The 23,478-nt window shown below is 34.9% G+C and overlaps 1 protein-coding gene across 3 annotated transcripts in view; it reads right to left on the bottom strand.

Moving 5' to 3' along the window:
- Window positions 1-23,478, bottom strand: part of LOC149773989 (inactive tyrosine-protein kinase transmembrane receptor ROR1-like) — a 467,815-nt gene that overhangs the window by 55,425 nt on the left and 388,912 nt on the right. For all 3 annotated transcript variants that reach the window (XM_089945925.1, XM_089945926.1, XM_089945927.1), the window contains one exon: window positions 7,299-7,336. In XM_089945925.1, coding sequence (XP_089802051.1) covers window positions 7,299-7,336 — 38 coding nt within the window. The remainder of the gene's footprint in view (window positions 1-7,298; window positions 7,337-23,478) is intronic.

The raw sequence follows: 23,478 nt of genomic DNA, 5'->3' as shown, positions 1-23,478 counted from the left end.
ATGCAGGTTAAATCCTGCCTATACCAAGCCAGGTCTGCTGCCTGCCACTTCACACCAATAACCTTAGGACAATAACTTTTAATGTGCCATTAAATACCAGTCAATCAGGTTACCAATATATTCCATTTGATAACAGCCAACCAGCTTACCCAGCATGTTCCATTAAATACCAGTCAACCAGCTTACCCAGCATGTGCCATTAAATACCAATCAACCAGCTTACCCATAATGTGCCATTAAATACCAGTCAACCAACTTACCAAATATGTGCCATTAAATACCAGTCAACCAGCTTACCCAGCATGTGCCATTAAATACCAATCAACCAGCTTACCCAGCATGTGCCATTAAATACCAGTCAACCAGCTTACCCAGCATGTTCCATTAAATACCAATCAACCAGCTTACCAAATATGTGCCACTAAATACCAGTCAACCAGCTTATCCAGCATGTGCCATTAAATACCAGTCAACCAGCTCATCAATATGTTTGATTCCACAACAGTCAACCAGCTTACCTAGCATGTGCCATTAAATATCAGTCAACCAGCTTACCCAGCATGTGTCATTAAATACCAATCAACCAGCTTACCCAGCATGTGCCATTAAATACCAGTCAAGCAGCTTTCCAAATATGTGCCATTAAATACCAATCAACCAGCTTACCAAATATGTGCCATTAAATATCAGTCAACCAGCTTACCAAATATGTGCCATTAAATATCAGTCAACCAGCTTACCAAATATGTGCCATTAAATATCAGTCAACCAGCTTACCAAATATGTGCCATTAAATATCAGTCAACCAGCTTACCAAATATGTGCCATTAAATACCAGTCAACCTGCTTACCCAGCATGTGCCATTAGATACCAGTCAACCAGCTTACCAATTATGTTCCATTAAATACCAGTCAACCTGCTTACCATAAAGCTTCAGAAAAGTTGGCATGCAAGGGTTTTTCCATTTAAATTAATAGCTGAGCTATTTGATGGTGATTTTAAGCAAAAGTTGCATTAATTTGAAAAGGGCTGTCAGCTACAGAGATTCTTATTGTTATGCATCTATTCCATAGTATGAAAAATGGCTGTCAGCTTGAGAATTTTTTCAATGTGATATGTCTCTACTCTACTTTATGAAAAATGAACTTTTAAGTGAAAGTCTGAAATTTGCTTTTAGCCCTGTCAACACATATTTGCATAATTTAATTGTTTCAAGTGTTATCAAAATTCCTGAAAAAGACCTTCTGCTGTCAATCAAATATATTTGATAAAAATTAAAATAAAAGTTTCTGGTTTCTTTTTAGCTTAGAGTTACATGTACATGTACTAAATATTTCCTAAAAATGTATTACAGTCTAGTTTTATTTTTGAGCAAGTCCTACAAAGTAAACTGCATTATGTAACAATTGTGTTTTTACATGCAATAGGCATGAGTTCTTAGCTCCCCTCCCATCCTGTGCAGGCAGCAAGATAAGGATGTGCTAAGTGTGAGTAATTGACATGTCAGGATAATCAATTTCAGCCTACCTGCCATTAGCAGGCCTGAACAAATTCTTTGGCAAGCTCAAGATTTTGTTTGGAAATTAAGAATCTCATCTGCTGTTCCAACTATTGTTTAAAAATTTTTAGCATTTTATTTAAAATATGAAGAAAAAATTTGTATTTTTGTAAGTTCTTTTTAAAAAAAAATTGTCAAAGATATTTTGTAAATCCAGCTTTTCCAAAAGTTCACATCCCTCTATGAGCTTGATTGGATAACAGATTTGCTAGTGGAAGCATGCAGTATTTCTGTCTATCTATCAATTTAGGTAATATGTTTACTTAGGTTTTTGTAGCATACCAGACTTATAAATGGCCACATTATGTACTTCCCTTTAAGGTGCCATAGCATCCTTTTTCAAGCCCCAGGAAGATGTACGCCATAGTCCCAGTGTAATACTCAATCATACCAAAACCTACAAAATTATTCCATTTTTCTGTAAATATCTAGAAGAAAAAAAATGTTTCTTATTAAATTCGTTTAGAGAATTTGGACACCAAACTTGGGTTTGACCTCTTTTTGGGGTGGGTAGGTCCTTGTACAAGTGCCTGGATGATACAAATTCTTCTTACAGTACTATAGGGGATTATGGTTTAAACTCAATTTACACCAAATGAGTGTGGGCTTAATTAAGGGAATTCTTTCCCCTTAACTTGATTACCCAGTCCCTCTAGTAAGTCAGACTGGATACAAATCTATGGAATCCAAGACATTTCCACCAGATCCCATGTGGGCCATTCCTGTCATGCAGCTGCATATTTTCTGTAATAACTCTACTGACATTCATTTTCATGACTAGGTTTTACTTTACTTATATCTTCATCAGAAAATGATTTTTAGGAGAAGCCTGATTGACCCATGAGCAACTTCATTAGGTTGCCCTTGCAAAAATGAAAGCTTTTCATATTATTACCTCATTTGAAACCCAATTTAAGGCTCTCTTCTTTCTCTCCACTACATTATCATAAACTGAAATCTGCCAATTGTCTTCTATCTATGAAAGAATGTACAGTGCTGAGGTCAAATTAAAGCCTGTTTTAGAGACCTTCTGCCAATAGCAACAACAAAACAAAAGATGATCTTACAAGACAGTTGGTATCCCATTTAAGGACTTCATATGACTAAACTATTGATGCATAAATAAATTTTGGTCTCTCAAGACAGGTGGTCTTTCAAGTCAGATTATTGTCTTTCAGAACATCAGGTTTATTATAGAGTCTGCATATATTTTCTGTTTTAGATACTAGCATATGTGTCATGTTCTTTAATGATCCTACAATCTGAAAGAGAAACTTAAAACTCAGTGATGTGCAAATCAATAGACTTTATGTTGAAAGTATGGGATGTTTCAGATGTGTATTACAGACATTTTGTCTATGTTTTATGTACGAGGTGTAAATAAGTAGTGAAGCAAGAGCCAAATTTGAAAGATACAAGTTTGCATAAATTTTCACGAGTATCTGGGCAATCTAGAAAATGCAGATACTGCAATACTGTAGCAACTGGCTGTTCTTAACACTGTTTAATGTTCGTCTTTATTGAAACAGTTCCAAACTACTATATTTAAATATGAAAATACCTGCATTCTGTATAACTTCTGGCTGTAAATCAACATGATTCCTAACTTTATCCTATTTATCTTTGTCAAAGATTGAAAGCTGAAGCAGTCATCAAAATATATCACCAGTAATTATGCTGCTTCTCTTCCATTCCTGGTTAGGATAGATTTAGTTAAATTAAAAAGCAACTCAGTGATGAATGTATCATCTTCAGACTGGTTTAGTAGAATCTGTAATTACAGTGTCTCAGCCCCTGTGGGAAATTAGGTAGGGTAGCAGGCTATTCTTTGTTCACATCAAATATTTATGCATTTTTGTTTTTTGTCATTTGCAAAGTACTGGTGTTAGTGGAATGAAATAAACCTAATTATCTGACTTGTTGTAGGTCACACTTGATCTAAAAAAAACTGACATATTGTTTTCTTGTTTAGCAAGAGGAAAATTTGTCAGGTTCAGGGAAAAAGCACTTCTAATTTTGCTGAGTCATACACAACAGCTAAAGAAATTGACAGATACAGCATTAAAAGACTGATAATAAATGAAAACATTTTTTGACCATCCATTTGGGAAAATTTTAAATTAAAATTGAAAAGAAAATTGTATGCAAATTACTGACTGGCATATATCTTATACTACAAAACAAACTTGAAAACCAAAGTGCTGCATGCTGAAAATTTATAACTGTGTATCATATATAATTGCTTATAAATCAAGTCAAACTGCAAACAACAAAGATCTTGGTCTGCCTTAGAATAATGTGCCTCAGATCTGGATATGTACGGTTTGTTGTACTGAACTGCACATACCCATATATGAAGTCGAATAATGTGCTGGCAGATCTGGGTCTGTGCAGTTTGTAGTTTGACTGGACTTATAAGCAAGTATATACGGTACTCAGTTATTTGTATTTTAATTGGCAGTTTCATGAACTAGAATGCTTTTTGAATGGGACTTGTATATTCATAAAATCTGAATGATGCAGAGTATTAAAGTGGTCACAGTAATGTTGTACATTTTGCTATCTGTGCTATAGCTGAAGCATTGGTAGGTACTTCTTATCTGCATAGGGAGTATTATGGGAGGGAAATCTAATCAGACTGGTTCTGTTTTATCAGAGTTGGTGATCTGAGTGATAGCATGCAAGATAAATGCTACAGCAGTAGTGGGGTCAAAGGAGGTAAATAAAGATACAAACCATTTGGAAACAAATTTCTCCCACACAGCATTAAATTTTGCACAATTGAGTAATCTACCTTCATACACAATTTGGATCTTGTGTAATTCCATTACCTCCACGGTTTTGCCCATGTTCTTTAATTGATGATTATATTTAAAGTCAACACTTAATATTTCAGTGTATTCACAAGTTTGTATGCTTTATCTAAAGCCGAGGGAACACACAATGGGTGTTTTTTTGTTTTCTTTTGTTTTAAAGTTGCATCAGCATTCACAATATGTCATTTTAAGTTCAACCCTAATTTTTAATACAGGAATGTGAGAGAAAAAATTGTAGATTATGTGTCAGTGTAGTATAGAAAAATTCTACAAGACGTTTAAACTTTGTGTCAGACATGAGGCTTTTCTGCATGCATATCAGACTGAAGATTCCAGTCCATTGGGTTGATTTTTCAGATCTTACCACCATGAATAATTAAGGGGCCTATTAGCATATATACCTGCTTAAAATTTGAGACCATCCATAAACAACATAGACTCTGATCTGCCATCACATAATGCACCAGCAGACTCGAGTCTATACTCACTGCTTTGGGTTCAATTTATAAATAAGTATATTTAGTGATGTTCTACTGATGCTACAAGATAATGGTGCAAAATGGTCACCTGGTGCATAAAGTGGCTTCCAGTTTGCATCTATGCACAGATGGAAAAATATGTTATAGACATCAAAAATACAGAGACCTCTTCTGTGGCTTAGTGGTTAGAGCGTCCGCCTCAGAAGCGGGAGGTCGTGGGTTCGAATCCCGGCCAAGTCATACCAAAGAATTACAAAAATGGTACTAACATTAGAAGATCAGTGTTAGGGCTGGTCAGCCTGGTGTCATGATAATGTGACTGGGTGTGACATTATGCTATATGTCTGTGGCATTATGCCCCAGTGCTAGACATCAGTATAAACTGCCACACTGCAGACATCATAGCGATGACTTAAAAATTGTTAAAGCTACGTTAAAAATCCTAATCACGCACACACTCAAAGATACAGAATATGTAAATTGGATTCAGATTTCTTGTTTTTGTAAAATATTTAAATGTTATATCTTAAGTGTTTTAGAATAGCATAATTCAGAAGTAGCTGAAGTTAAAAGTAAGAAAGGAACCCATGAAACTTTTCTGGCTGAATTGCTTGTGAATATTGGACTTTTTTGACAGCCTGTTTTACCATAATGTGACTGTTTACCAATTATATTTTCTGAGGAAGAAAAGCTTAATTGATCAATATTCTGCCACTTTCTGCTGAATGAGATGGAATATCATTTCTATAGTATTATACACAACCTTAAAAATTGATTTAGATTTGTGGATTATGAAAAGTGAAATCTGTCTGAGCAGTTGATATAAATTTGTACAAAGCAGTGCATTTACTATAAAATCACTGGGGGGGTGAGGGGCTTGTTATTTTCATGGATTTACAAGTTACAAATGACCAATAATATAAAGACATCACCAACAATGATCCATCTGTGAAAATTATTGGATCACACTCCTCATTTATGAACAGAATTACCAGTAGAAATTTTCGTATTTTTGTAACATGAACCTCATTAAACAGAAGACCTTACGATGGAAAACCAAAGTTTGGAGAATATACGTACCGCATATACGCACTTATAAGATGAGTCAAACTGCAAACAAAAAATATCATGATCTGCCAAAGCATAACGCACCTGCTGATCAGGGTCTATGTTCTTTGTTCTACTGATTAATCCTAACAAACTGCAAAGACCCAGATCTGCTGGTGCATTGTGTGCTGGCAGATCAGAGTCTGTGCAGTTTGCAGTTGGACTCATAAGCGTGTATATACAATTTTCACAGACCATTTATCTTGTAAGTGATGAATGGAATGATGGAAGTCTAGCTTATTCAAGGTTTCATCTTTAAAAGGGCGGTTATTAACTTTGGCTGAATTGCAATATTCCTTAGTAAAAGTATTCAACTGTAAGCAAAGATAGGAGAAGGTACAACATGGGGACATAACATCTTACACTCCTAAGGTGGAACACTTAAAATTAAAGCCATTCAAGGTCTCATCAGTTTAAACCTGCATGCAAATGTTGGTTGAATTTTAAAAAAAGCTTAGTAAATTTATGCTGCAGAAATCAAAGAAGAAAGGATGGTCAATCAGGGGTAATAACTTCTATAATTGATATCACGGAATGCTGGAAATGAACTCAATCAAGGTCTCAGCCAATGTTAAGATGTTCAATCAGGGGGTCATAACTCTTCTGACAAGACTAAATCCATATAATGTACATGTAAATCAGGGGCCATAACTCATCTAACAAGACTAAACCCATATAACATACATGTAAATCAGGGGGCCACAACTCTTCAAACAATGTAATGTACATGTAAATGGGGGGGGGGGTAATAGCTCTTCTAACAAGACTAAATCCATATAATATACATGCAAATCAGGAGACCATAATTCTTCTAACAAGACTAAACCCATATAATGTACATGTAAATCAGGGGGCCACAATTCCTCTAACATTACTAAACCCATATAACATACATGTAAATCAGGGGGTTATAACTCTTCTAACAAGACTAAACCCATATAACGTACATGTAAATCAGAGATGAAATTTGTTCCAAATCTCATAATAATACCCATGTTGGACAGTTTTGGATTTATGCTGGTTATATTAGGATGTGCTGAAGTTTTAATATTGATGGTGAAAGGGCAGTAACTCCACCAAAATTGGATCTAACATGACGAAACCTTTAATGGGACAAGAAGATGTATGTAATGGATCATGTATCTACCAAACAGCATCACATTATGTACAACCATTGTAAAGGGATGCTGGTTACAAGAAGTGTGTATGTACAGACAGACAGATGGTCAGGTATAAGCAGTGATTACTACAGGGCTCATGCATCTTGGTGCATTCATTAAAAGGACCAAAATTATGTAATCAATGGATTATGTAACAAAATTGTAAAGAATACTCACTCTCATTGCTATGCAACTTGCTATCAAAGAAGTCAGGCCTGTAAAAGAAATGGGAATACATATTATCACTAATAGTCAGTAATTAATTATGTCTAAAAAATATCCCTATTTCACAGATAATGGAAAAAGTACATAGTGAAACTTGCTTCACATGCTCTTACAAGTAAGGACAAGAATCAAGAACTCTTAATTTTTTTTGTGGATAGCGCCTGTTGAAAAATGTAATTTTTTTAAAATTGTTTCTCAAAATGAAATGTTACATTTTCTGAGCTATTTCTGATAATTACTGGATTTTTGGGACAGGCAGAAGTGGAATACATGAGATGAAAAATAGCTCTTTAGTTTTACATTTGCAGACTTGGGAGTCTGTCAAGAAAAATGAATGGATAAATTCCTAAATTTTTCCTAATCGATAAAGCAGGATTAACTTCAGAAAAAATGAGGACTGTAATTTAAAAAAAAATTATGACTGTAATTTTATCATAAATACCAGCTTAAATTTCTGTGCAAAACTCGTAATTCCAAATCAAGAAATAAGACTGATATATACAACAACAAAAAAATCACAAATTGTCTTTCCTTGCTGAATTCACACCAAATGTATGCTCTATACTTGACAAAATTTGACATGGACTAACTTGATAAAAAGTGGAAATTCCATCCTTTGCATGGTCCTGTAGATCTACATGTCACAAGTTAACATTTCTTTTTACATATACATAGCACACAGACTATGGTACAGGAATTTGAACAACACCAAATCATCATTATAATCTAGGCAGATGACAAGCCAACCAAGGAGTTAGCTAACTCATAAGAAAGTCCCAGAAATTAGGCATTTTTCCTTCACAGTTCATTCCAAGTTGATGCTCATAGTCCCTGGGGAGACTAATCCAGGTGAATAGTCCCTGGGGAGATTAATATCAGGTGAATAGTCTCTGGGGAGATTAATATCAGGTGAATAGTCTCTGGGGAGATTAATCCAGGTGAATATTGACTTCCTCTATATGGCTTCCTTCCCCCTCCTGATGGGATTTCAAATCACACTGACATTACATGATCCTGCATACTAGTCTTTGATTTAAGCCTGAAAGCATGAAAATCACTAGCCCTGGTGTCAGCTCGGTCAAAACTGAACTCTGGTAACACTTACTGCAAAATTGCATGGAGCAAACTGTATGAAATCCTACCACTAAAAGGCTGATGTTTTGAAAGTAAATACAGGGTGGCCTTTGTATATTGACTTAATTTTTGTAGTTAAATATTTATCAGGCTAAATTTGAAAGCAATAATGACTAATAGAGATCAGATGGAATCTATTATAACTGGGATCACTTACACTTGTTCCAGGAGATAATAATCTATCCTGCAGGTATGGGAGCAAAATAAATTATTTCCAGTCCTATCTTTCTAAAACATATAATGGGCATATGAGGATTCTCAAATGTTCAGGCTGGCTGAAGGCTGGTTTTGTTTGCTTTAGTATTTTAAGGTACAACATTTTAAGGATGAATCATGCCAAGGCAAGTAAAGTACTTTGCCCAAAGGCACACCATGGTAGTGAATCCATGCAGATGCAATGGTGGGAATCAAACCTGTACCTTTCAGGTCATGAATCCAATGCCTTAACCACTGAGCATCTGTGGCTCCTCATGAACTGCAGACAGAGTGATTGCGAGTCCAGTATAATTATTCAACATGATTTTAACAGGCTTTTCCAAACCTCACTCATTTGCATATGTAAATTGTTTCTAATACTTCCACAATTATTGTACACTTACAGACATTTCTTGAAGAGGATATTTAGTTTTATGAACCAGTAAACCTCAAACAGGGCAACAAGTAAACCTCAAACAGGAAAACCAGTAAACCTCAAACAGGGCAACAAGTAAACCTCAAACAGGGTAACAAGTAAACCTCATACTGGGCAACATCAGTGTTTACTTGTTAATAAAATTTCATGTTCACTGATGCAAAAGTCAATAATTGTTTTATCACATGGTTCAATGCAAGATTTTAAAATTTAACTTAGTTTATTATAATGAAAATGTTATTTCAACTACAAGATGCCATACAAATACATTAGGACATCAAAAGAGTGCAATATCTTGAATTATTGCAAAACACATAATGTGAAAGCCAATGATAAATGAATCTCAAAGGAATAAAGTAATAACAATTTTGTTGATTTAATCACTTCAACTTGAAAAAAATAAACCTCTAAAAGCTAAGTACAAATAAAGCTATATGTTCTTCCTTGATTTTCTGCAAATCTGCTTTATTTGCTAAAGTCACACTGATCTACAGCACGGAATATTACATACTATTATTCCCTGACTTAAGCTGACTGCCTTTCCATTTGCTATAATTACACAGAAAAAGAGACAGTGAAGTAACAATGATTGATATGTAGGACTGGTCAATTAATCTTCAAATGCATTACAGGACATTGCTTTCTTCAAAAGGTTCAATTTATGCTATGAATAATAATACAGAAATTAATCTGGACTTTTGATTTGATCAAGAAATAATCAAAGATATAAATGTTAATTTTTTTACTTGAAATCATGGCTGTCAAAATGAACAATCTATGTATACTCGCTTATAAGTCAGGTCAAACTGCAAACTGCATAGACCCAGATTTTATCTCACATACTGTACCAGAGAATCAGGGTCTATGCAGTTTGTAAGGAGTAATCAGCAGAACAAACAAGATGGGCTCTGATCTTCTGGCATATTACAGAAGTGCAGATCAGGGTTTATGTTGTTTAAAGTATTACCTGACTTATAAGCAAGCATACACATGCTACACTGTATTTACCATTTTATTTAGATCAATTGAAATAAATAATATATGGATGAATTAGAAATGATGATTACTCCAGGCACCAAGTTAGGAGATCTGTCAAAGCTAATACAGATGATACTCACATAAGTCAAGTCAAACTGCAAACAATAAAGATCCTGATCTGTCATAAAATAACGTGTCTGCAGATCAGGATTTATACTGTTGGTTTTTCTGATTACTTCTAACAAACTACACAGATCCAGACCTGCCAGCACATTATGCATGGGCAGATCTGCATCTGTGCAGTTTGCAGTTGGACTTGACTTATAAGTGGGTGAAGATGCTAACAGACAATTTAATCCTTGTGCTTTAATGTTGGTTGGTTTTTAACAGTACTTTCATCATTTTATTTGGCTACCGTATATATACATGTTCATTAGCTGGATCCAACTGCAAACAGCAGACCTGCCAAACCTGACAAGTCCATCTCAGTAAGGCAGTTGATAATTTTCCATAAGATTGACCAGTTTTCAGTAAGGTGTAATAAAATATCAATAACTGCTATTGTAAAGCTGGAAAACATAATTAAAAGTTCAATGCATCGACAATAAACATTATGTTCAACTGAAAAGTTTGTCAAACATGTGTAGACTTTATTTACCACTAGTACAGGTGTACAAACTCTAGTTCCAAACTGTATGCAGCTCAATGACTTGTTGCTATCTCTCAGCTTGACATATATCTTGGAAATTCTTTTCCATTTCACATGATGATGGCAATCATATCTCTCGCCATGAGACATACTCAAACTGGCATGTGATGTCCAATAAACGTAATTGTGTCCTTTCCAGCTTTTATTCACAAGAATCTGAATACTCCTTTGTATTCTTCTGTGTTCATTATGAACACTTTTCAAGAAGCTTATTTTCTCTTTTGACTTAAACATGCATCACTTTCTGGATGCAATTTTTAAAAATTCTATAATCAACAGTTTGATCATGCAGATGTTTTGCATGAACAAATAGGTGCAGTTTAAAGCATCTAGGTGCCGCTGTAAAGTGAGTCTGATTCCCAGACTAATTTCATTAATTCTAAGATGAAACCTGGATCCAAATAAAACATGGACGAACCTATTATCTGGACTTTTCGGCAATGATCATTTCCCCGTAGTTTTTGCTAGTATGCCATCAGTCCATATTTTAACGGTAAGTTTTGTAAGACTTACGGCAAAATCATAAGAGTTGGCAGGTCTGAAACAGCATAAATCTATCCCTGCCATCACAACATGCACTAGCAGATTTGGGTCTATGTAGTCTGTTAGGCCAAATCAGGAGAACAAACATAGACTCTGATCTGTCATCACAGTATGTACCAACAAATCAGGGTTTAGGCCTGTGGTATGGCCTAAACAATAGAACAAACAGCACATAAACCTAATCTGCCAGGGAGCTATGTAATGGCATATCAGGGTCTGCATTGTTTGTGGCGTGATGGTATAACATGTTGAGGAAATGCAAGCAAAGTGCCTTTCATGAGGACACAGAGGCCGCCAATCTGGATTGGCTTCAGCTAGATTAACTGGGATAGTTGTTTTTTTTTGGCAAGGACACATGACAGGATTCTTTAAGGACCATTACCGAATGCTCAGTGATTGAAACAAAATCAGAATCAACAAAAAATTTAAAAAGAACAAGAAATGTATTCATGGACTGATTAGGTGATTTATTAGAGCTTAAATGCACATAAACACATCATAGGCTATATAATGTTGGGACAATAAGAACAGTGTCCTGCCCATAGACACACTACAACAGCTGACCAGGCCTGGTCTTTTCTGGATTTGAGCTTACACTCTTCTGGCCACAAGCTGACCAGGCCTGGTCTTGGTGGGATTTAGGCCTAGACTCATCTGTTCACAAGGCTGGAATGGTAAATACTGTGTATTAGCACATCCTTATGTTCGTGGAACACAGATGCCCCACCACAATGTCTGAAAACTGACATAAATGCAAAATTTGACCAATGCCTATTACCTAGTGTCATTCAAACTTTATAGTTCACTGTGGAAATACTGCAATTATCACATCAAAGATTACCACACCTTATGATAACCATAGAAAGTAATATTGTAAATCACACAACTGTCTTTTCATGAGAAATATACCTTTTGAAATTGACTGACACCCATTCATTTGCACAATATTTTAATCACAACTGACTAATAGCACTGTAATCATAAACAAATTGTAATACCAAATTGCACTTCACCAAACTTCTATGTTTGTGAATATACTGAGTATAGCAAATCTCCAAACACTGAATGACACTAAACTATGCTGATTTACAGTAATTTAAGCTGTTATTATAACATGGAGAATGATAAATGCTACGTGCCCTTTAGTTCAGGCACTTTTCTCATGACCTTATTATAATGGCAGCCATATTGGTTACAAACCCCTCGAAAGATTACATAGTATATGATAACTAAAATAAATTCTTTGAATTTATTGAAAATATTATAATAAATATATCAAAAGAAAAAAAAGCAGGGAAAAACTTTCTGTTGTACATGCCTTCAGATTTGCATTTTCTTGTGTAAACTTTTACATTTGTATTCATCACATCTGAACTAAGTAATCTGGTTATATATTTTTTCTTTTACAATGCTATTTTGGCACTAGAGATTAATATATTTTGCCACAGGTGATCATAATTTTTATGTGGAGATTAAACTAAACAAATAAAAGTTAGCTGCCAGTCACCATGTGCTGTTGTCTGCAGAATTTCGCCTTGAAAATGTAAGAGAAAGAAATTCGGAAAGAAAACACTATTAATACTGAGTCGTGACTAAAGTTGAATGAAAACTATATTTGCAATGGAAATTCAAGAGTGAAGTCCTGTCTGGGCATACTAAATAAACAAAGATGTCAGTATTTGTTAAATTAAATATTGGAAAAATTCTAGCGCCAACCTAAAATTGATTTCATAAAGCAAAATAGCCTGGCAAATTCTCCATGTCATGGATGGGGATTTAAGCCATGACCTCCCGCATCCAAGGCAAATGCTCTAACCACTAGTCCACCGGAGCAGTCCATTCTATTCAGGCCTGATTATTTGTGCTGAGCTCTGAGCCTAATCTTCAATTTGTAGAGTAAAATGACATGTCAATTAATAACTTGACTTCATCATTTGGATTCCAGGTGTCAGTCACACAGAGGACAACCAGGACACACAATTACTTATCAGTCATTCAGGCAATCAACTATATGGACAAAATGAATGTCTCTGGATGAATCTGGATAACCGATGTTTGCCTGTACCAGAAAGTGGCGTAGCTGCAGATCTCTAACAGCTACCTTCTGATATGTGCAACTACAGTAATTATGTTTAATTAAATCATTATACATTTTAAAGAAATATTGTTTTTTGTGTGTGCATCAATAGTGTTAAGGCTATGTCATTTCGAGCAATCATAGTAATGGGCCTTGACCAAAAACACATTTGCTGCATGAAATTTCCATGAAAAATGTGTGTATCAACACAGTATAGAAATGTTCTTGTTTTCGTGATGTATTTTTAGCAAATTTGGTTGCTGCATGAAAATGCAAAGTTTCTCCTCACTACCATTTCACAACATAAATTACACTTTCTCAAGTTTGAAAATAATCATAATGACCAATTTATTGCCCTCCACCCCACCCATGCCCCTCCCATTAATCAAGCTGGTAGAAAGAGTACAACCACATCAATTAGAAAAATAAGTAAATCCAAGCTATTGTTAGTGTGGGGGGGGGGGGGCATATGACAGCATTCATGGATCTTTGTGAAGCAAATAGTAGACACCTGTGAAAGCAAGCATTTTGGCAAGTGGGTACAGCTTCTTCATGATTGTTAGCAATCAGGCTGAAAGTTTGGTCAGGGATCGGAGATGAGTCGCTGAGAATGAGTGGTACATGCATCTTGATCTAACATCACACTGATTATTCATTTAAAATATTTTTTTAAATTTTAAAAAAAAAATACACACATGGAGCAGTGACATTTTTTCAGTCAAGGTGAACTACTTAAATAAAAACATGGCTGACCTTAAGGAGCTGCTGGGTAATTTGTTTCTGCTGAGAAAAAGATGTATTCTATTTCTAACCTGCAATTCTTTTAACTCTAATAGACTGATGTTAAATCATGGATTCTGCAGTCGTAGGCCCTTCAAGCATGTTTGATAATCTATTATTTTGATAATAAATAGTATCACCTGGGATCAGAGGCCATACTATTTTAAACTAGTCTGGTTCATCTTTATGACCAGGACAAGACCAGAATCCATTAGGAAATAGGTCTCATTTTCCATTCATTTTATTTGATATTCAATACAAAATTGTGCAGTTCTTTCTGTGAGACATCTTTAAGGCAGGTAATATGAAATTTATGATATAAGTAGACAAGACCAAAAAAAAATTGCATTTGTGGTTCTGGTTACCCATGCAACCCTACCTTTTTCTGCTGACTAGTTTGTTTCTTGGAAAGAATTTTTTGGGGAAAAAAGACAAAATTTCAAGAGAGAAAAAATTACCAAAAAAGTTAAATTCAGGATGTGAACGGCACCTGTTTTCTGATTTATGCTTCATTTAAATCCCTATAGACCTGCAAAAAAAGTGTTTACCAACCAACCTACCCAATCTTTTTTTCTTCCTGTGTCACCAGACCCAAGCATATTTTTATCATTTGGCCTAAATGCTTATTCTTACATTTGGGTACAGACACTACAAAAAGATATCAGCTCAACCCCAATTTTTATGGTTCAATAGATCCCCATTAACTTCTGGAACTCTACTGCATTAAGCAAATATCTCATTCTTCAAAAAAATTTGTAAACATGGGGTATTATCTAAATGGAATTTATTTATTTTTCAGTTACAAAAGACCTATTGTTTGAGTTAATCTTCTCAAATACATCCCAAGGCAATGGGATATAGTCTCTGATAAACATTTGGAAAATACTGAACCTAAATCTATTATGGTAATAAAAGAGGAATCAGGGTTTTAAAATAGATTTCCAGCAAAAAATCCATGACATGAGAAGCTATTAATATCCTTCAAAATCATAAACCAACTATTGATGCAAACCCCAAAAGGACTAAATCTAATCTAAATACTGTTATCAAAGTAACTGTAGAAAAATCATTCCAGTAGCAGAGTTATTTTATCTGTTACTGTATGTACTCGCTTACAAGTCCATCTACACATTTTGCAGCCAGACCCAAATCTGCCATCATATAATGAACCATCAGATCTGGGTCTGTGCAGTTTGTTAGGAGTAGTCAGGGCAACAGACCCTAATCTGCAGGTGCATTGTGCTGTGGCAGATCAGAATCTTTATTTTTTGCAATTTGACTTGATTTACAAGCGAGTACATATTATACTATGTCTTAGATATAACAATTTCTTAAGAATTTTTCAAGACCTTCTACAGGTCCAGATCTGGCCTTATATTATTTTGTAAAAGAGAAAGTCTGACTCAAGCATAAAACTGAAACTTGAACTCACAATTTAAAAAATAAAAATAAAAAGATTCTCAATAACTTAATTCTGAATAAAGAAAGCCTTGAAAAAATAGCTTAATTTTCTTTACATATTTACACAAAACTTTACAGATGTGAAATAAAATAAGTGTGGTTAAAGTGAATTAGTTTTTGTACTTTAACAGTTCCAGGACTCCTGATCCAGGTGTTCCGTGTCAATTGCATGAACATGATGTTGTAGCAATCTGATGGTCAGAAAAACAGAGTACCATCAAGTCTTACTTGTAAGTCAAGTCTGACTGCAAACTGCACAGACCAGATTAGACATCACATGTGCTGGCATATATAAGTCTATGCAGTTTGTTATGAGTAATCAGTAGAACAAACAACATTCACCCTGATCTGTCAGCACATTTTGTGATGGCAGATCCAGATATATGTTGTTTGCAGTTGAGCTGACTTACAAATGAGTATATACTGTAATTTTCAGTCAAAATTGTCATATAGAGAATCACACCAATAATTAAGGACACAAATATGAAATATGACAGGGCATAAAACCTAATCTGAAATAATTATTATTTAAATTATACATGCAATTTCAGGCTAAATTATTATCACTAGTCATTTAAATTTTTTAGACAATCCTAATCTGGAAGCCAATAGCCATTCGAATGGCCCATGTTAGGCTCAACAACTTGTACTGTGATATGCAACAAAACTCATGATTGTGCCCAAAACATTAACAATTAGGAGTTTCTGGTGTTTGGGGTTTCGAAGAAACATCAACACAAGCAGGTTATTTAATAAGCTACCACTGCCTCTTAACTTATAAAGTATTTTCATGGAATGTCTTCCTGTCAGTTAAGGTACCATAGCACTTGTTGTGGCATTGGTAACTTTTGGGCAAGTATCTGTTTACGCATCTGCATACTTCAGCTTGAAATGAATGGTTGTGAAACTAAATTTCCTTTGAACACTATGTCCTTGAAAAAAATGGGGCCTTGAACAAGTGCTGTCATGGTTTTAGCATACATTTAGCAACAAAGTTTTGCCATCCCCCACCCCCAATGCATGGTTAAGCTCCTGCTACCTGGATAACTTATTATGGATGACTCTCAACATGATCCATCATCAGATGACAATTTCATTCGGCAAATATTTTGGAAGTTTTGAAGGAGATGAGATTACTGAAGATGGGAAATGTTACTGGAAATAAAGTGAGTGACTCTGAGCCTGAAAAAGGTGATGAATACAAATGCAATGGATATGCTGGTGGGAGAAAAACAGGATATATTCAGTTCCATTTCTAAATTAAATGTAGAACCAAAGAAGCCTATAGACTGGTGAGGATTTCGTGCATTTAAGCACAGATCAAACAAATCTTTATGCAAATCAGGGAGTAAATGAAAGTGTACTGGATTGACAGCAGTCATGCGTGAAAATGGAAACCTGTCACAACCGATGAATTTAAATTCTTTTTGCATTTGGTTATGGCCATGGGTTTGGTGAAAAAATCTTACATAAAATTTTAATGGACAGCTGAATGTGTGGTATCAACCTGAAACTTCGGCACAAACAAAAGAGTAGGGATATATTTTCCTAAGCAGGTAACACCTGAACAGGTAATGAACTTGACAGGTGATTCTCTACTTAAGCTAATAAGTGGACATGAGAAGACAGACTCGCCTAGAATAAATAACAATAAAACTGCAAAGTTTCTGTGAGCATTTATTTATTGCACTTTATGGGTTGTATACTTACATGTGGTGTTCCAAGAGCAGATGCTTGTTAACTGTTACCTGTTACCAATTTTACATCTGTGATTTTCACAACTTGGATGCAAAGTTGTAACATAAATACATGTACAATAAAAACCTCTTTTGAGAGACCACTGCTATGAGACATTACATGTCTCGAGGGACTAGTTATGACCTGTTATAAGAGATAACCTGTCTTGAGAGACGATTAGTTTTTGGTAGAAGGAGTGGTCTTTCATGACAGGTTCTACTGTTAATGGCAGAAACACTAAACAGTAGAACATTATTTTTAAACAGATTTCAACTTCATCATTCAATCAACAAAAACACCCACAAACACAGAAGAAATAAGGTAACTTGTGTTCTTACCTGTATTTACATCTGTACTAGCCAATATGATAAAGTTATGTGTGCTTATAATAAAATGCAGACTGTATTTTTCAAATAGAGTGTGTATCTATTATGTACAGTAATTAAAATACATGCAATTTAAGAGCAGAGTGCAGTTTTCTATTCTTTTTGCAAACATTAAAGGCAATTGCAAATATTACTTTTCATTTCTTTTCTAAAACAGTTTGGCACTGGAATATCTTGTACTACAAATTATATAGCACTTTAAGGGTTTACAATTGGGGTTTTCATAAATCCTTATAATACAGGCTTCTGGGAATAAGACCTTTCCAAATTTGTATCAAACTACTTTTCAGTATGTTTCATATCCCAACAAAATCAGAATGAAATCATTGCCAGTTTCACCAATTGGTGTCAATACTACAAATGATAAAATCTGTCAGGCTGTATCTGGCACAATGATACTTCCCTAAATATGCTATTCTGTAACTCCTCCACTTCCTTAAACAAATCCCACTGTAACCAGACCATCTCTGCTTAGCAGCCACAATTTTTTTGCCCAATAAAGCCTAATCAAACCTCTGTACTGACCAGCCCCACAAAATTTATCAGGGTCCCTGAGTGGCCTTCACAGGCTCATTCACACATCTCACCTCTGTGTGAGTTCGGGTCTTGGCTCAACCAATATGGGTATGTGACAAAACCTCAAGTGAGTCAGTGTTTCTTCCCAGGATTTTGTTGGGTTCTTCCTCCACCAAATATACTAGCTGCCAATGAATAGCTTGTCAAGTGCTGAAAAATGGCATTAAACTAACCAAACAAACTAACCACAATTTTTCGTCCCAACAGTGTCCTTATTTTTAAAGAAAGTTCTCTTGTACAAGTGTAAGGAGGTCACCCAAGTGGGATCTTAGAAGCAAGACAAATGTACACCTCTCCCTCAATAACTCATGTGTAATGGGGGGTGGGAGGGTGGGCCATAGACTGTACCTTGTTCTGATAAAAATGTCATTTGAATGAAGTGACATAACATAGTGGAGAGCAATACAAGAAATCTAAAAAGCTTGCAATAACAATACTGTCCTCCTAAGAACTGTAAAGAATGGTCTATGAATTTGAAATTGGGGCTTGATTGGAACAGCTCCCTTTGGTCTCAATAATTTATAATGGAAAAAAAGTGTTAAATAACTTTTTCAAGCAAAAATTGCTAACATTTTAAAATTCTGCATGGTTTTGAATTCCTTTAGTTTGAGATTGGAACTACTTCTACATTCATTAAAAAGATTTGATACCACACTTACGTGGATTATTAATGTTGTTCAGTCTTTCTGACAGCAGACTTATTTATTTTAAATTTGTATAGAATTCATCTCGAAATCAATTTGATCACTTTATCATCCAATGATGTAAGCAAAAACAAAACCCATAATATTTCACTATCATGCAATATTTGCAAATACTGCATATTTTGTGTATCTGCGACATAAAATATTCACAAATAAATGCTCATCAATCTTAAAACATACAATCCTTGTGAATATTTTCAAAAACTATTTTGATTAAGACAAATCAAAAGTAAAAGGGGATGCTTAAGTATTTGTTAAATATTTAATCCAATATTCATTTTCAAAAGGTTTGGGTCATTAACATATACTGAATGAACCAGAGTAGCTCAAATCTGATGACGGTAAAATATCTTTATAGCTCTGTCATTTGACGTTGATTTGGGACATAATAAGGGACTGCTAATGATTTGAATATCAAAATCAAACCAATGTATTCCATGTGCAACAGTATGGGTTGTAAGAAGACAAAGTGAAGCTTGGTGTTAGATCTTTATTTTCTGTCAAAACACCAATATTTCAAAATTGTGAATTTCCACTATACCTGGTTTGGTATTATAATTATGCTATTCTGAATACATCATGATTTAATATGTAACACAGTTCTCACCATAACATATTTGCAATATTAATTAATATAACATTTCCACTCCATACTCATAACTTCTATTATGTCCCAGGGCACATTGTACATTTTTTATTTCATTTGCTCACTTGTCTATCAGGAAATCTAAGTGTATGCCAAGCGAGTACATTATGACCACTCCTTCATGCCAACAGTGGTACAACTACAATGGTAGCAGGTACAGCCATTAACTGAGACCTGGCCCAACCAGAAAGAAAAAAAATTAAAGTGACAGTAAGGGGAGGCCCCTCCCCCCTCCATGCAAAAAGTTTTCTGTGGAGCTGGTGGTGAGATAGTTACACCAATGCCGTCCAGGTCAACATTTAAAAAAAAATTGTTTCATGTTTAGCCACTGACAATGCTGTCTCCCTTCTGAGAACAGCCTCATTTGGTACTTTGAATGAGTCAGTCATTTCAGCTCACTATACAGTACTGAATGAAATTTCAAGTCACTGGATTTAAATAACCAATGTATTTGATCTAGTTACTTGGAATAGCACACTTTTAACAATACCTCTGGGACATTATGTAAGGATAATATACAATCTGTATTGCAAAGTAAGGCCCTAGACTTCAGCCAAATGAGGCATCTCCCTCAAAACCCCTGATGTAAATAAAATATGTCCCCTTGTTGTTGTTGTTGTAGGGTTTAATGCCATTTTTCAGCACACGATAGGCTATACATGGCAGCCAGCATTAATAGTGGAGGAAGAAACTGGGAAAACCCCTGAAAGAACCACCGGCCCATGAGAAGCTACTGGCAAGCTTTCTCATGTACCCACATTAGCCGAATCCAAAACTCGAACCCCCACAGACAGAAGTGACATGGCAGTGATCCGCAATGGAGAGCATGTTAGACCACTCGGCCACATGGGGCCCCTGTCCCCTTGTTAAACTTGTACAAGTTGCTGCATACTGTCTCTATTCTGTTTGTTCTGTTTATGGTATCAAGTAAGCAGTACTCACTTGTAAGTGAATACATGCATTAAATTCAGTTTGGACCATTTCATGGTGTAATGCTATATTAATTTATGATCCTCACATTCAGAACAAAGACTCATGTTTCCTGCTATTGACTTTGATAAAGTATCAGAAACATGAATTATTGCTTTGTTTAAATAACATTAGTTATTTTTGGCAACCCGATCAATCCATGAAAGAGAGATAGAGAGAGAGAGAGAAAGAAAGAGAGTCAATCTCTTTACTAATTAATTACTGATTGGACACTCACATTAATTTAATGGCTCTCTCATCAATCAATCCGCTCACATGGGAAATGTAAAGATAAATAAAAACGCGAATTACACTTCCTATGAGAAGTCATTAATTTAAAAAAAAACCTGTCAGGGATGAAATGGATTTACTTTATGAATAAGCTACAGTAACACAAACTGTGTAGTAAAGATTGTTTTCCCATGGTGAATATTTGTTCATTTTCCATGATTAGTGTATATTCTGCAAAATAATGACTTGGAGAAGAAGTGGATATCCAAGTAATTTTTCCCCAGCAAAGGAAGAAATTCCATTTTCTTTCTTTCTCTCCTGATCCAATAGTTGATGTCCAATACCTTGAACTGCAAAGTCAACTTTGATTTTAACCGCCCCATTCTTCAGTGCTTCATGCATTCTGGTCATCATACTTCTGAATAAAATTTGGCTAATAAGTAGACCTGCCCCCAAGCTAAAGAATATAATCATTTACTACCTATTATTACTTATTGGCAAAAATCGCCTGGAAATAAGAACAAGTCTCCTTGAGAGCCATTCCACACCTGTATCAAATGTGGACATTTGTAGATATTGTAATAAACCATAATTATGGATAGAAAAAAAGAATAATTTTTCTCTTGAACAGAAGATAATTACCGAATGCTGATCCATGAGTCTTTCAATAAATTGTCTTGATTGTTGTCTGGATCCATATCTTGGTACTCTTAAGCAGACTTTACTCACATCATCCTTCCAAGGAACACAGTTTGTATATTGATAATACTATAACCAGACAATAGAATACAATTGGCTGAGGGATGCAGACTTCAAGCTCCTGAGAAATGCAGTATCTATCACCTAATCCCTAATTTTGTGAAATATTATCAGGTAATATGGAATCAGCCAGTTGCTTGGTACCTTACCACCTCCCTGGTGGACCATCTGTAGCAGAAGTTCTCAGTAGTAACACTGTCACAGGAATAGCTATCACTCACCAGTCAAGCCAGTGATGTAATCTTGTTTACACCCCCTCAAGATAAAGACCTCCTTATCAAAACATCTTTGGTAATCCTCCTATACAAGTTTTGATACTTACTAATGGTCAAGACACAATTTAGCTAATAGAGGCCCAGTATGGCAGGTCACTTAAATCAACATCTAATATTAGATGGCTCATTGAGCACAAATAGGTAGAACTAAATATGCCATATGACAAAGGTTTATTTGACACCTGGAAAAACTCTTTTTCTCTCTTTATCTCCAGACTGACCAGGGGGTTAGATATAATTAGGAAGTCAGCTTGAAGCATTAGAATTGGACTGAGCTATGGCAGTTATTTACCAATTTTTGTTACTCAAGCTTTTGTTTAAAACATAAACAAACCTACCTACACTACTGGACTATTGAAATCAGGTCTACAAAAAATACTGCTGACAGGGAAATTAAGTTATTTAACTTTTATTATATATGTATACTCTAAACAAAATTATATTTTTTAAATCAGGATGCATTATTAACAAATAAAGTAATACAAATTAATTGAAAAGTCTAAATGTACAGAAAATACGCAGCTTGAATTTGTTTAAATATAATAAGCAAATTTTAAAGACCATGAACAAATACTCCATAAAACGTTTAAATAATTAATAATCTAAGTTAGCATGCTCCTGAAAAGTACACACTTTTAATGTTGTGAACTATTAATATATTTATTTTTTAATTTCATCAGACCCTTTTACAAAGGATCAGCATCTATTAAAAGACATTTGAATTTTATGGCTAGAATTTGACCTCTCACATTACTCTTAAAGCGGAGAAAATTTCAACTTACAAATTCCTAGTATCTATTGTTACTGAAATCCTGTTATCATGTCTGTAGTACAATAACTTTATTTAATCCCAGAAACTTTAGATGAGAAAAAGAGACAATTTTTCTTCAAGTTTCCCTTTTTATATTAAAACAATTTTAAAAGTACAGTTGAAGTGGGGTTTGATAACTTAAAATAAATATTAAGATATTTGGTAAATGAAATATTTTGGAATGCAAGTGAAATCTTTTGGACCTTGAAACCATAATGGTTGTACCATAATCCACTACATCATCAGTTGGTAAGGGCCATTACCCAGGCAACTAATCTCATTTAAGAGGAAGCAAGATTAAAACTGGCTTCATTTTATTTTCTTGAAGTTATGGGTCTTTTTCTACCAACATACCCACCAACAAAAGTTTTACTAATAAATTTTGGTACATTTTGGAAAACTGAGCTATTGCACAAAGAAGCAGGAGAATTTAATTTGAACATTGAATCCTAACAACGTTATACAATTTAAACTGCACTTTTTGGAAGGATGATTTTTTAAATGTATAATATATTTGTTACCAAGGCAAAATGAAGAAATAAAGGCAGCTAATTGCCCTAGACAGGCCAATACTAGGATTCTGACAGCAGGGATTGAAAAGTGATGGCTGTAATAGACTGCTTTTCTGTCAATCATTCTAATAAATAATGACTACTTGACATTTAACAGGTACAGAAAGCTATCACTTTTGTGGAGCAAAAAGCACACATTCCATACAATTTCAT

The sequence above is a fragment of the Sinohyriopsis cumingii genome, unplaced genomic scaffold (assembly GCF_028554795.1).
Source record: "Sinohyriopsis cumingii isolate HCF-2022 unplaced genomic scaffold, ASM2855479v2 utg000459l, whole genome shotgun sequence".
Classification (NCBI taxonomy): domain Eukaryota; kingdom Metazoa; phylum Mollusca; class Bivalvia; order Unionida; family Unionidae; genus Sinohyriopsis; species Sinohyriopsis cumingii.
The sequence above is the reverse complement of the archived record's forward strand: the minus strand, read 5'-3'. Positions and strand labels throughout refer to the sequence as shown.